The following is a 15036-nucleotide window of genomic DNA, read 5'->3' as shown; positions in this document are numbered from 1 at the left end:
TTTTAAAATTAATCTGTTTTTACTCATACTAACAAATAACAGGATGGATAGAAACTATTGTTCAATTGCTGAAAATGATTTAAAATTAAATTAATTCCTTGAATATGTAGACCCAAAATGCTTTGTCCAAAGTAAACTGTTAAGATTAAGTCAATCTTACCAGGTACATTTCCATCAGAATCTTCACTCTGTAAACTGGCCACACTTGTGTTATCCATACGGAGCTGGAGGTCTTGCAGCTTAGAACGAAGTTGTTCAAGATCACTGTCCTTACTATCAAGCTGCATTTGGAGCTCTGTACGAAGGTTAGATTCCTCTGCCAATTGCTGTAATTTTCAAATAAAATTGTCAAAATAAGAGAAAAAATGTAATATTTCAAGGTAATAATAGAAAGTTGTCAAGGCCACTTACAGTTAAAACTACTTTTATAGAACATTTCATTGCCATACTGCAAAGATATACCTGCAACGTTTTTTGCCTGTTGCTTGACTTAACAAAAATTGACAACAGGAATGTATAAATTACAATCTCAGGCCTGTGATCATAAAAATTTACATGATGACACTGTTTATTTTCTGAAATGTATGGAAATGCAGATAGCATTTAGCATACTAATATTCAATGCAATGAAAAGGCCATTTAAGTTCTGTTTAGCACAGTTCTGATCTTTTCAAATCAGGCAATTACCTGAGCAACCCACAACACTTTCTGGCCACATTGTGGCAGCCTTGGACCATATTCCCACTCTTTCTGGTTTGATGTTGAGTTTGCTGCAGTGCAGTTGAAACTGCAGGATATCAATATTTCCTGATACATGATTTATATCTCATATTCAAGAATACTTGACCAGGGTATACAGACAAAATTTAGTCCCCATTTTGAAGTCATGCATTTCGCATCTATTCTTTATAAAATTTGGATGTCTATCTATACTTCTAATAGAAGCTGTCTACACAAACTTGTCAAGTTGTCACTAAATTCCCTCCCAAATAGAGACATTATTGTGCCGACGCTGGAGCAGTGTCTGATTACAATGTCGCTGTATGAATTTACAATAAAAAATTTGACAGAAGAGTGCACCATTGAATTTTTTGTAGATTATGCATTCATATAAAAATAACAATAGTACATCCATGTAAGATTTCCTTACTGCTTGCATTTCATTTAGGTCCTTCTGATATTTCACAACCACATGACTGTATTTCTCCCTCTCTTGGCTCAATTCCAGTTGCAATTTTTTGTTCTCCTTTTCTTTTTTTCGGACATCTGCTGTATTTGCTTTCTTTCGATCCACTTTTATATCTTTGCGGTTCATAATCTCAGCAAGTTTATTAACTGCCTAATTGATGCAAACATAAAACATTCATGAAAATGTATCCATAAGACAAAACTAGCAGAAACTATTGGAAAACTGCAGTAGAATGTGGCTATTTATAGTTTGGAAAGCATTTTAAAACATCTACCTGTGTTTTCAGTGTACGTTCCTGGTTAATTATCTTTTCATAATTAGTTTTTATGTTGTTTAAGTCTTCCTCCCTCTTCTTCTGTGCCTCTGAAAGAAATTTCGAGTGAGAGTACTTTATGGTTGATCTGTGTGATACATTTACTTGAACAACATTATTTTGACCGGCATCCCATTCTTCACCGTAAATATTAATTCCATCCACCACTTGCGCACAATGGCACCGGTGTCTACTATCTATAAGATGAACTGCAACAACTCACCAAGGCTCCTTCAACAGCACCTTCCAAATCCACAATCTCTATCACCTACAAGGACAAGGGCAGCAGGCACATGACAACCACCACCTGCAAGTTCGCTCCCAAGTCACACACTACGCCATCGCTCACTGTCTCTGGGACAAAATCCTGGAACTCTCCCTAACGGACTGTGGGTGCATCAATGCCACATGGACTGCAATGATTCAATTAGGGATGGACAATAAATGCCAGCCTTGCCAGTGTTACATATATCCAAGACCAATTTTTTAAAAAGCTTTTGCTTTATCCAAAGTATTTATCTGGATAGAATTCAATTTTACAAACATTATGGCAACTCATCTGAGTCAATATCATTTATAACATAAAATAAGAAAATGCTGGAAAAATTCAGCAGATCTGGCAGTATCTGTGGAGAGAGATATACTTAATTGATGTTTGAGTTGACAAGTCTATGGACAATCATAAATAATACAGCTGACCCCACGTTTTCACCTTCCCTACAGATATACTCACAAACCTTCCACCAAGGGCACCAGAAAACCATCAAAAGTGAAAACTTTTCAATCTGCAGTCCATGGTGCCTCTACCATAGTCTAGGCTGCTACAGTATTCTTAAACTACATTTTTACAGATTAATTTTAATGAGCTGTATAATTGGCAGAATTATTGGCAATAATTGGCAGAAGTAAAAGTCAATTTTAAAAGATTTATAAGATCGGATATGTTCCATACCTTCTCCCACAGTCTTCAGTTTTTCATCAAGCTCTGCTTTTTCCTTTGATAAATTTTCTACATCTTTGGTCAGGGTTCTATTTGATTCCTCTAGCTAAACATAAATAAACATTTGCACAAGTTTATAAAAGAAATAATAATGCTAAATATCACTAAAGGCATGAAGATATAACAGACTGGAACTTTACTCCTGCTAATATATGCAATAGTTTACACATTATAAGAGTTGGTATGTGTAAAATATCCAAGCTTACTAAGGTAATTGTGTTGTCTTTCTCATTTTGTTCCTGCTTATGACGTGCTGTTACTTTCTTCAGTTCCTGATCAAGTTCATAACATTGATCCTCTGCAATAGCTCGAGCGAGCTGCTCAGAATCTGCTTTAGTTATAACTAGATCCATTTGTGAACATAATGATTCCCTGGTGGAAGACAGAAAAATTAACATACATACATAATGCCAGTCTTATAAATATACAGTGCAGTAAAAAAAATGCAGTAAAGCATTAGGCCCTAGAAATTAAATGAGATCGAGGAAGGGAGGGTGGATGCAAGCAATGGCTGGCTGCAGTTCAAGTGCCAGTGCCTCAAAAAGTGAAAAATATTCAATTTACCTTTTGCGCAGCCTCTAGCATTTTTTTTAAGGTTTGCACATGCTGCATTAATTCAAAAAGCAGTTTGGGAAAGGATTCACGCATTTGCAAAATCAGAGGGGATCAACACCAATTTCCAGCACTTGTCCGAGAATCCTACTAAGCAGCTCTAGCCAAGTGGCACACTGGCAATAAAGAATAAGTGTGCACATCACCTGCCATATTGGACCTTTAGGCAACTGTATTGCCCTTGGATCATACCACTGACTTTCTAGAACTTGAAATCATAATGATGGGTATTAAAGGAGGGAAAAGTTAGGTGAAGTGCATTTTTTAGAAAATGCTCACTATCTTTCAAAGATTAATTGGGGTTTACATGTTTGGGGAGGGTATGGTATCATGAAAGCTCATATGGGTTATTTGGGGGAAGGCTTAGCTTGGCATGGAGATATGAAGAGGACCTTCTGTACTTACCTTTCATGCATACTATGGCTGACGACACCTTGGGAGCCATGAACCATGACTCACTGGCAGCACGATGGCACTGCGGCCTCACAGTACCAGAGACCCGGGCTCGATCCTGGCCTCCGGTGACTGTGTGGAGTTTGTATGTTCTCCCTTGTGCCTGAGTGACTTTTCTCCAGGTGCACCTGTTTCCTCCCAGTCCAAAGATGTGCAGGTTAGATGGATTAACCATGCTCAATGTGTGGGGTTATGGGCAGAAAGTCAGTGTAGACTGGATGGACTGAAGGGCCTCCTTCTGCACTGTAGGGGTTCTATGGTTTATTGAATAGCTGGCTGGCTGACTCCATGAAAATTGCGGAGAAATAGGACATGTCTATCCCTGCAATGGAGCCAACCAGATTTTCAGTATAGGATGCAGATGCACAACCAGCCTGCACCGTGAAAAGGCACTCCTGAATATCGGAAACACTGGGAATGGAGTTGGAAATCCTGGAATCAGGTCTCAGCTGCCCCAGAGGGCTCGCTCCAGCAGGCTCCAGAGTCATCCTGACACAGGAAAAATCTAGCCCAACATTTCAGGTTGTGACCTTTCATCAAAACCGAGAAAACTTAGAAATGTAGTAACTGTTAAGGAGGTAAAAGAACTGAAGAAACTGTTAAGGAGGAGCAGGAATTGAACCCAGGTCCTTGGCAATGTGAAGCAGCAGTGCTAACCACTGTGCTATCGTGCCACCCCAGAATAAGTCAGAATAACTCACTTGCATCCCTCCAGTACTCCAAATGACTCATCACCAGCTTTTTATTACTTTCTGTACAACTCACCAGCTCTCAAACACTCCAGACATGCTAACCAATGTGTGGCCTGGTTAATCCAGTTGCACTTACTATAAAGAGTCTGAGTCTGATTTTACCATTGCGTTGCATGCATTTAAATTGACTTAATGGGCTGCACGCCCAACTTTACTGGCACTTTCCCCTTTACCACCGCGTTCGCCCATCCAGAATCGGCACGAAACAGACATGCTCCATAGAAATCCGATTTGGTCGATCCAGTTAGTGAGGAGGTAGGTTGGGGGGGGGGGGGGGGGGGGGGTGTCTGCTGCCACTCTGCCTGAGATTAGTGGAGGGAAAAGGGGTCTGCTGCCACTCTGCCTGAGTTTAGTGGAAGGGAAGGGGGGTCTGCTGCCATTCTGCTTGAGATCGGTGGAGGGGAAGGGGGGGTCCCCTGCCACTCTGCCTGCTGCCTGAGATCGGTTGGGGGAGGGAGGCGCCGTGATCAGTCTGGGTGGCGGCGAGGTGGGGGGGATAAGGGAGTCAGTAATGTTGTGGGGGTGGGGCAATGTCTGTGGGGGCCAGGGGGAGGCATTATCTGGCCCGGGAGGGATGTGGCAGGGAAGCAGCATTCTATCATTTTTTTTCTGTGCATGCGCAGTTGGAGGGTGCCGATCAGAGCTGCAGGGTTTCGGGCACGTTAAGCCCCGCCCACAGGCTTGTGCAACGCAATTCAGACTCGCTGATATTTTTGCAGGCAGAGTGCATATGGGGACGCCTCAGAACGGGTCTAAAAGTCGGATCTGAAACACTCCCAGTTTCAAGTCCACCCAGCACTTAGAATCAAAATGGTAAAATAGGGCCCTGTATTGCATCAAGACAGAGAAATAAATGAGATTCACAGATCATGGAATATTCCACCTTACCTATTTTAGATGCAGTTTTAGGGATTTAAATCTGCTCAGGCAGCAAATTTCTTAAGTGCAAAAGGTGGAGAACTGGTTTGTGCAATGGGTTAAGCATTGGATGTCTGCCTTTGGATACAAAATTGGCTCAGTCAAAGATGACAGAGGGCAGCAGTGGAAGGGTGCGTTTCTGAATGGAGGGCTGTGACGAGTGGCGTTCCTCTGGGATCAGTGCTGGGACCCTTGCTGTTTGTAATATATATGAATGATTTGGAGGAAAATGTAACTGGTTTGATTAGTAAGTTTGCGGATGACACAAAAGTTGGTGGATTTGCAGACAGCGATGAGGACCATCAGAGGATAGAGCAGGATGTAGATCGGTTGGAGACTTGGGCGGAGAGATGGCAGATGGAGTTTAATCCTGACAAATGCGAGGTAATGCATTTTGGAAGGTCTAATACAGATAGGAAATATACAGTGAATGGCAGAACCCTTAAGAGTATTGATAGGCAAAGGGATCTGGGTGTACAGGTACACAGGTCACTGAAAGTAGCAATGCAAGTAAAGAAAGTAGTCAAGAAGGCATACGGCATGCTTGCCTTCATCGGCCGGGGCATTGAGTTTAAAAATTGGCAAGTCATGTTGCAGCTTTATAGAACCTTAGTTAGGCCGCACTTGGAACATCTGGAGAGGAATAGCCAGCACGGCTTTGTCCAAGGCAGATCATGCCTTACGAGCCTAATTGAATTTTTTGAAGATGTAACTAGACAAATAGATGAGGGAAGAGCGGTAGATGTAGTTTATATGGATTTCAGCAAGGCGTTTGATAAGGTGCCCCATGCAAGGCTTATTGAGAAAGTGAAGGGGCATGGGATACAAGGGGACATTGCCTTGTGGATTCAGAACTGGCTTGCCCACAGAAGGCAAAGAGTGGTTGTAGATGGGTCTTTTTCAGCATGGAGGGCGGTCTCCAGTGGAGTGCCCCAGGGATCTGTTCTGGGACCCTTGCTCTTTGCGATTTTTATAAATGACCTGGCTGAGGAAGTGGAAGGGTGGGTTGGCAAATTTGCTGATGACACAAAGGTTGGTGGTGTTGTGGATAGTGTAGAGGGATGTCAGCAGTTGCAATGAGACATAGATAAGATGCAAGACTGGGCGGAGAAGTGGCAGATGGACTTCAACCCAGATAAGTGTGTGGTGGTTCATTTTGGCAAGTCGAATAGGAAGAAAGAATATAATATTAAGGGTAAGACGCTTGGCAGTGTGGAAGATCAGAAGGATCTTGGCGTTCGGGTTCATAGGACACTCAAAGCAGCGTCGCAGGTAGAGGCTGTGGTTAAGAAGGCGTATGGAATACTAGCCTTCATCAATAGAGGAATTGAATTTAGAAATCGGGAGATAATGCTGCAGCTGTATAGGACCCTGGTCAGACCTCACCTGGAGTACTGTGCCCAGTTCTGGTCGCCTCATTACAGAAAGGATGTGGAAGCCATAGAAAGGGTGCAGAGGAGATTTACAAGGATGTTGCCTGGATTAGGTGGCATGCCTTATGAGGATAGGTTGAGAGAGCTAGGTCTTTTCTCCTTGGAGAAGCAAAGGATGAGAGGTGACCTGATAGAGGTGAGAATGTGTATAAGGTAGACTGAGAAGAGGAAAGGGTTAAAATTGGGATGCGTAACTAGGAATCAGTTGAGGGATAAACTGGTTATGGAAAGGGCCTGAGGCAAGGGCGACAAGGCTCACCGAAACTAATGATCACGTTAAAGAAACTGCTAATAGGTAATTGTGGTTCTGGCTTCGGAGGGCAGGGCCTTATCAATTGGCCTTTTGTTCTTGAAAGTAATCTAATCAGAAACTTTAATAGCCATGTCCTTACATGGCTATCGCCTTTTGTTCTTGAAAGTAATCTAATCAAAATGTAACAATACAGCTATGCCCTCATTGGCTAACAGAAGTATGTGGATGTATCTCCGTCGGGTATAACTGAAACTGTTTTGTCAGCCAGACAGAGACTCACGAACCCATGCTTGATGCGCATGGTTTAATGATCTCTCCTCCGATGCAATAAAGAAGGTTTGCGGAGAAACCTGTGTCTCATCAGTTTTTGATCGGACTTCCGAAAGCGAATACCACAGAGGTGTATAAGATGTTGAGAGGTATTGATAGAGTGGATTCTCAGAGGCTTTTACCCAGGGCTGAAATGGTTGCCACAAGAGGTCACAGGTTTAGGGTGCTGGGGAGTAGGCACAGAGATGTTAGGGGTAAGTTTTTCACTCAGAGGGTGGTGGGTGCGTGGAATCGGCTGCCGGTAGTGGTGGTGGAGGCGGATTCGATAGGGTCTTTTAAGAGACTTTTGGATAAGTTCATGGAAGTTAATAAGATAGAGGGTTATAGGTAAGCCTAGTCGGTAGGGACATGTTCGGCGCAACTTGTGGGCCGAAGGGCCTGTTTGTGCTGTAGCTTTTCTATGTTCTATCGCGTTCAATTCTGTTCGCCACACTACCAGAAGGATGTGGAGGCTTTGGAGAGGGTACAGAAAAGATTTACCAGGATATTGCCTGGTATGGAGGGCATTAGCTATGAGGAGAGGTTGGAGAAACTTGATTTGTTCTCACTGGAATGACGGAGGTTGAGGGGCGACCTGATAGAAGCCCACAAGACTATGAGAGGCATGGATAGAGTGGATAGTCAGAAGCTTTTTCCCAAGGTGGAAGAGTCAATTACTAGGGGGCACAGCTTTAAGGTGCGAGGGGCAAGGTTTAAAGGAGATGTACGAAGCAGATTTTTTACGCAAAGGGTGGTGGGTGCCTGGAACTCATTGCCGGGGGAGGTAGTGGAAGCGGATACGGTGGTGACTTTTAAGGGGCGTCTTGACAAATACATGAATAGGATGGGAATAGCGGGATATGGTCCCCAGAAGGGTCGGGGGCGTTAGTTAAGTCGGGCAGCATGGTCGGTGCAGGCTTGGAGGGCCGAAGGGCCTGTTCCTGTGCTGTAATTTTCTTTGTTCTTTGAACCCGGGCTTTAATCCAGCCTAGATACAATGGCCAAGGGGTTCCTGAAGCCTCAGTTCCTATTAGGACTGAATTCACGTCACAAGATTGACATTTACTAGCAATTTAATGCTATTGGCAAGTGTGCAAAATGATGAGGAACACATGCAGGGAAAACAGGTATTATTTTTAAAATGATTTTTTTCAAAGCATTTTAGGATATAGTAATAGCTTTTTGAAAAAAAAACTGATCTGCGAGAGATTAAATAAGACATTAATGAGGTTTATGAACCAACTGTTGTTCTATATTATTTTAAAAACATATAAAATCATGATTTTTATATCAAGCCTCTTGATTTTTTAAGAGTTTCTCTCTTGATTTATTTCTCAGTGAGGTTGGCATGAATATTACTCACTCCCATCTCTGTAATAACTCATCACCTATCTATGCACACTCACTACCAACCCTCTAATACTCTGTGTAACTTTTATGTGCTTGTGCAACACAGAGAATGTTAGGACTCCAGGGAAGGAAAGCAGTCAACCAGTCTCCTTGACAACACAGCGCAAACACTTAGGAACAATTTTCCAGCAATGTTCTTGTAACTAGTTCCCGTAATCAATGGAAATTGGATTATTTCTACAAAGTGACTTCTCTTCCTGATTATTACATCTACACATTCCTGAATATTTATGTGCAGAGGGAGAGGTTGCAACTTAGATTTTAAATTATTTTCTTTAAAAGGACCTAACTTCAAAGTTCAACAACAGGACACAATCTTACTAGCCGTTCACACCACGCATCCGTTGCAGAGAAATTGGAGAATTTGGCGGCCAGCCAAATTTTGGCTCCTTACAGTGGGATGGGAAAATTCTGCCGGCATGAACAGTGATAAGATTCCGGCCAGAGTATTTATAGCATCCTCTGCTCATGTCACACACATGCTGGCACAAAATGCACTGAATGGTATAATGTAATAACAAGTTAGGGTACTGTGTAGCAAGTGATTGATGAGATCAGCAACAACTGTTGCCTGGTTATAAGCTGGACCAGGATGGAGCGGCCTACAAAGGATGGGTTTTAAGAGCGTCTGTTAAAAACCCTGACTTTCAGAGCTCTTATGAGATCGCAAGGGAGGCTTAATTTTACTCAGCAATTGCATCTCCTGCAACAAATGTGTGAGAATTTGCAAGCCTGGGAGAGTGTAATTGATGAAATGAAAATAAAAACTAGAGAAGTTATCCCTACCAACGTTAAGGAAGTTGAGTCATTTTTGGAAGTGTTATGGTACTGCTGGAATTTTATAGAAAATTTTGCCATATTAAATGTGCTCTTTAATGTTTTGTTGAAAAGGAATACCGGGCAAGAATGGACATCTGTCGGAACAGAAATTATTAAACAGTTAAAAGGTGTACCGAATAACCCAGCTAGAAATGGTAACAGAAGCCTTAACCAAGAAGACCTATTACCAGCAGAGACAGGTGGCTAATGTACGCGAGTGTTAGATAAGTGTTTGGAATCTTAATGTAAGGCAAAACAAATTGTACCCTCAGCAGGGTGCATGACCCTCTCAGAGCATCTCCCGACTTGAGAGGCTAGATATCAGCCAATGGGAAAGCTTAACACTCCACCCTGATTCTAAAGTTAATTTTCAATAAGTCACAGGAAGTACCCGGAGAAATGACAGTTCATAAATTCAGGGCAGATACCAAAAGTTATCTATATGCAACCAAAATCAGAAGGTCAATGAATAGGCCAAGAAAGAAGGCAAGAAGGGAATAGATTGGAATCAATCGATAAGTTTCCCCGAGTGGGCTAATCAAACTGTGAAAGTGCACTCCAATTGATTTAAAACAATTCCGAGATGGGATTCTGAAATCAGGACGGTGATGGCAACAATAGAAAAGAAAGTCACCTCATGGGAAAGAGTATGCTATTAAGTCAAACTTCAAGGTAAAAGATGAGGGTCTAGCTATTATATCAAAATTCAGTGATAACACGGAATGAACAAAATGCTTTCCTTTCCCAAAAATACCCCAGATCGTTTCCTTGTGTTGTATCCTGGAGACCAATAGCATTTAGATAAGTACAAAACAAACTTACAGGATGATATAAAGTTTAAGTTAAGCTATATGTATGTGTTCCATCTGATACTGCAGTATTTCAGCACCGATTATCCTTTGAAAACACAGTTCAGAACATGAAGTTTTTACCTTTCACTGATCAGCTCTTGCATTCTCTTCTGTTGATCACTATTTATTCTGTTCTTCTCTTCATTCTCTTCTTTCAGCTCCTTAACTTGAGTCTTATACAGAGTCTGTGAACAAAACCAACAATTGTTCAAAATACAGTACTTCATGTTGGAAAGCAAAGGAATAAATTAACATAATCTAACAAGTAAATGTGTGCATGTAAAATTCACTCTGCAGCTTCTAAAGATCTAAGTACTGCACTTAGGCAAACAATAAAACTTTAGAACAAGATCATTCCACCTATTAAGCTTGTTCCTTCCCAGACCTTGTACAATGATTTTCAAATGATATTTCATTGTTTCAGTTAAACCTACAATCAGATTGGCCAGCAGCTTTCTAAGGTGAGACCTCCTCTGCAGTGAGGAACAGAAGTCCCGCCTGCAACCACTTAACGCTCATTTGAATGTGGAATGGCTGTGGGACACTTGAGTCAGCAGAACTCTTCGAATGACGGGAAGCAAGGCCTTGCCATCTGAAAAATTCAAGCCCATATTTTGATTTGCGAATAGAGAAGTGTAAAAAGAAAACCAGTGAAAGAAAAAGATCAAAAGAGAAAGATCAGAAAATTGCAAAATACCTCAGGATGTCCTGAAGTGCTTTCCAACCATGCTATCAAAGTGTCAATGCTGAAACCTAGTGGCTAAGTGGTATAAGTAAGTCTGAACAGAAGCACAAAATTGCAAAAAGATATAAATTGAGCGAGTGGGTGGAATAGCAGCAACAGGTCATGGTAGTTTAACATACTGTGTGCAGCAACGCATTTAAGATACAAAAAAGTCATATATTATGGAACATAAACAGAGGAACCACTAAAGACAAAACAAAGGGACTTAACTGTCCAAATAAATAGCTAGCGTCAAATAAAAAAGTTGAAAAAGATTAACAGGATGCTAGGTTTCAGAACTAAAATGATCAAATATATAAGAAAGTACCACTGCAGCTATACAAAATGTTGTGCAGACCTCATGTGCAGTACTGTGTTCAATTTTGTTTTCACCTTAACAAGGATACACTGACCATGAAGGTACACTAGAAAAGATTCCACAGAATAATAACTGAACCAAAGAAACTAAGCTATGAAGACATACTGAGTATATTTTGGATCATAATCACTAGAGGTAGGAAAGTAACAGGAGTAAGAAATTTAAATTAAAGAAAATAGTGGGTGCATTACTCTAGCATAGAATCTGGAACAAGTGAGTGTCAATTACCTTTGCTGGAATTTTGTTTCATTTAGCTGCTCCTCAGTAGGAAAATACTCTTGCTTTACTTGCTACTCTTGTTTAAGGCTTAGATTTAAATGTATGTCCTCTCACCTTGTTTTTGTAGACTGAGTCATGTTTACTTTAGTGATTAGCGAACTTCTAAATGAACTAAAATAAATTCCCTATTTTCATATTTTACTGAGCCACTCGTGAAGTGACAAAATTAAAACCATGTAAAGCACTTGAAATTTCATTGTATAGTCACATGATGCATTTGTGCATCAAGTCTCAGGGTAGCAGTTGCAAAAACGGTAATTTAACAGAAAATGTTTCAAAAGTACTTCATAGAGGAGAAAAAGACTTCAAGGTCACCCAGGGTATTCATATAGTGGGTGAGCAGTCTCAGACTGAAATTTAGTTTTGAACTTGGCTTAGAATTTTAACAACTGTGCACAAGAAACTTCAAGTTAAGTACTACTCAACAGAAATTGCCAGTCAGTAATAGTTAACTATAAATCAGTTAAAAGTGATTGAAGAGTATTTAATTGTTGTGAGCAGGAAGCAGAATGAGTTTGTAACCACAGTGCCCCGAAAAAGTACCCGGCTTAAAATACCCGGCTGACACAGAAGGGCGATTATTGGAGTGCATTGTAATCAAAGTGCAAAAATTGAGAATTTGCTGAAAGTGGAAAAACATTGATTCTGGAGACAGGTTAGAATTTAATTTAATGTACTTGGATCTAATAGTGCATCAAGGTCAAATCAGGGGAAGAATGGTCACAAGTTTGATCTGAATGCACAAAGTCACTCAAAACAAGATACACAAATTAATGGCACAAGTAGTGAGAAATGGGTTTGATCCAATAGCCATTATAAAGATGTGGCCAGAGTATGACCATGATTGAGAACTAATTCCAGCGTATTTGAGCCCCTAATTACTGGCAGTGTGCCTGATGACAAAATCTTCCCAGAAGTGGCCTCATGGCTGCCATTGCATTCACCATCCTACTAAAGATGGCGAGTAGGCTCTTGATGTGGTCATTCCAATCAAAGAGTTAAGGCTTAGGGTTAGGAGGGACACAAAACCCACCAAAGTGGATCATTTGTACCGCATGTGGCTTTTTCTGCTTATGCCCCCAATCTTTGAGGTATGAAGCCTCCGGCTCTATTCGCCCCCAGGTTCCAGCCGGCATGTCCACAAAGTCAGTCCTAATTAGGCCAGTAATCAATTTAATTGGCTGCCTGTCTCCATGGTGCAAACAGTCAATCGGGTCCCTGTCTGGGCATGTGAAATATCCCTGGTGGTGAGAAATATGTTGATGAGCTGCCCCAGCATGCCTCCCACCTATTTTCCTGGGACTCCACCTCCAAGTTGCTATCACGGGGCGAGGAATATGCAGCCTGAATAATCTGTTAAGGGATTGTTTTAGAGAATGGCTAAAAGCTATAACATGGAGTTATTAAATTTGGTAGGAAGAATAGGAAATAGAGAATAATTTTTAAATTTGAGAAACAATGTACCGTTGTTGTTCAGAAGAATCTGAGTGCCCTTGCCTATAAAGCACAGAGTTAACATGTAGGAATAGCAAGCATTGGGGAAGGCAAGCGGTATGTTGCAAGGGGTTTGAGTATACGAGTAAGGAGCTCTTCCTGCAATTGTACAGGATTTGATGAGTCCAAACCTCGAGACACTGGTCTCCATCCCTTAGGGGTTCATTAAATTGCTTCCTTGAATAGGATGATTGCTCTTGGAGGAGAGGTTGAGTAGTGTGGGCCTATTCTTGCCAAAGCTTAGAAAAATGAGAGGCTTCTCATTGAAAAACACAAGATTCTGAGGTGGCTTAATAGGGCAGATGTTGAGAGGCTATTTTCCCAGGCTACAAAATCTAGAACTAGGGGCATAGTCTCAGAATAAGGGATCAGTCTTTTAGGACTGAGATGAGAAATTTCTTCACTTTGATGGTTATGATTTTATAGAATTCTCTTCTCGAAAGAGCTATGGATGCTTACTAGTGAGTATATTTAAAGCTGAGATTGATAGAATGTTGAACTCTAAGGGAAACAAGGCATATGGTACTCAGGCTGGAAGGTGAAGTTCAGGTCAAAGGTCAGCCACGATCTTGTTGAATGATGATCCATTAGGCCTAGTCCTGATTCTATATCTTACCCTATCAATCTTGACAAAAACTTGGTTAAAGGTGGAATTTTAAGGAGGGTCTCCAACAAATAAAAGTAGAAAGGTTAAGGGAGAAAATTCCAGAGGGTGGGACACGTCAGCTAAAGGCACAATTGCTAATAGTGGGACACACAAGAGGCATCGCAAGAACAAAGTATACATGATGGATTCGAGGCTGCCTCAAAGATTGAGAGGAAAATCTAGTGCAAGGTTTTGGATGATCTGCAGTTAATGGTGCACTCATGATGTGTGGCCGATCAAACTTGACAGACATTTCCATCTTACTCCTGAGGGAAGACTGCAAACGTCTTGCGTTTCAGTGCTTAGGTATCAAATGCCATTCGGTATTGTAGAACGGGAAGGCTAACAATGATGTCCATAACATCGCAACTCACTACAAAAAGTGTACGCAGTGGGATTGCTTGCAAAAAATGAACATGATTAAAGCATTAATTATCAAGGCACATTTCTTTGTGTACTTACAAACATACCGCATGCCTGCTAGTGGCACTATTAAGCTTCCAATAACACTAAAACTGTTTGTTGGTTGTATTACAACCTGACTACAGGGTAATGAAAAATAATTATTTTCTTAATTGGATTTTTCAGATAAATTTGGAAATGTCAAGAACAGGAGCAACGTGACAAGTTTGTAGGGATCTGCAGTATGCAATGGTAACTGGTATTACTGTTTAAGAGGATAATCTAACTAAACCTTTGAAACTTTTCCAGGAGTGCTGGCTGAGTAAGAACATAACGTATGATTGAGAAAAGGCCAATGAGACTACAACGTAAAACAAATTTGAATCTAAAGAGCAGATTGTAGTTGGAGTTAATTGTAGACTCCAGAACTCATGTGCTGCTGTGGGTATTTTTATTGTATTCAAAATTAACTCCTCAAATATCAAAATATCATACTTACTGAAAAATACTGCTCTGCCTCAAGCTGGTCCTGAAGCTCCCGCATTTGTCCCTCATTCCCTCGATACTGCCTTAAGAAATCAAAAGAGAGCATCATCAGATAGTGGAGTAACCAGCTTTAAATTAAAGCTACATTATATGACAAATACATCTACAAAAAATATTAGACACATAACCGTGAACATTCACATTTTAATTTTTTTTCTTTATCAGTACAACAAATTATGGCACCAGAAAAAAATGACTTAAATATAGTCTTTTTTTCTATCTAGTTAGATGTCTAATGTGCATGGAAACACGTG

At 40.9% G+C, this 15036-nt stretch overlaps 1 protein-coding gene across 2 annotated transcripts in view; it reads right to left on the bottom strand.

The window, feature by feature from the left end:
* The window catches only part of rock1 (Rho-associated, coiled-coil containing protein kinase 1), a 147259-nt gene that overhangs the window by 26878 nt on the left and 105345 nt on the right, over positions 1–15036 (bottom strand). For both annotated transcript variants that reach the window (XR_013498315.1, XM_078216081.1), the window contains exons 21-27: positions 14736–14805; positions 10394–10497; positions 2709–2874; positions 2455–2548; positions 1464–1552; positions 1151–1339; positions 161–326 (exon numbers count right to left, since the gene is read on the bottom strand). Coding sequence is in view for 1 of the 2 variants with exons in the window: in XM_078216081.1 (XP_078072207.1) it covers positions 161–326; positions 1151–1339; positions 1464–1552; positions 2455–2548; positions 2709–2874; positions 10394–10497; positions 14736–14805 (878 nt within the window). In the remaining variant the exon portion in view is untranslated. The remainder of the gene's footprint in view (positions 1–160; positions 327–1150; positions 1340–1463; positions 1553–2454; positions 2549–2708; positions 2875–10393; positions 10498–14735; positions 14806–15036) is intronic.

This window comes from Mustelus asterias, chromosome 7, assembly GCF_964213995.1.
Source record: "Mustelus asterias chromosome 7, sMusAst1.hap1.1, whole genome shotgun sequence".
Taxonomy (NCBI): Eukaryota; Metazoa; Chordata; class Chondrichthyes; order Carcharhiniformes; family Triakidae; genus Mustelus; species Mustelus asterias.
The sequence above is the reverse complement of the archived record's forward strand: the minus strand, read 5'-3'. Positions and strand labels throughout refer to the sequence as shown.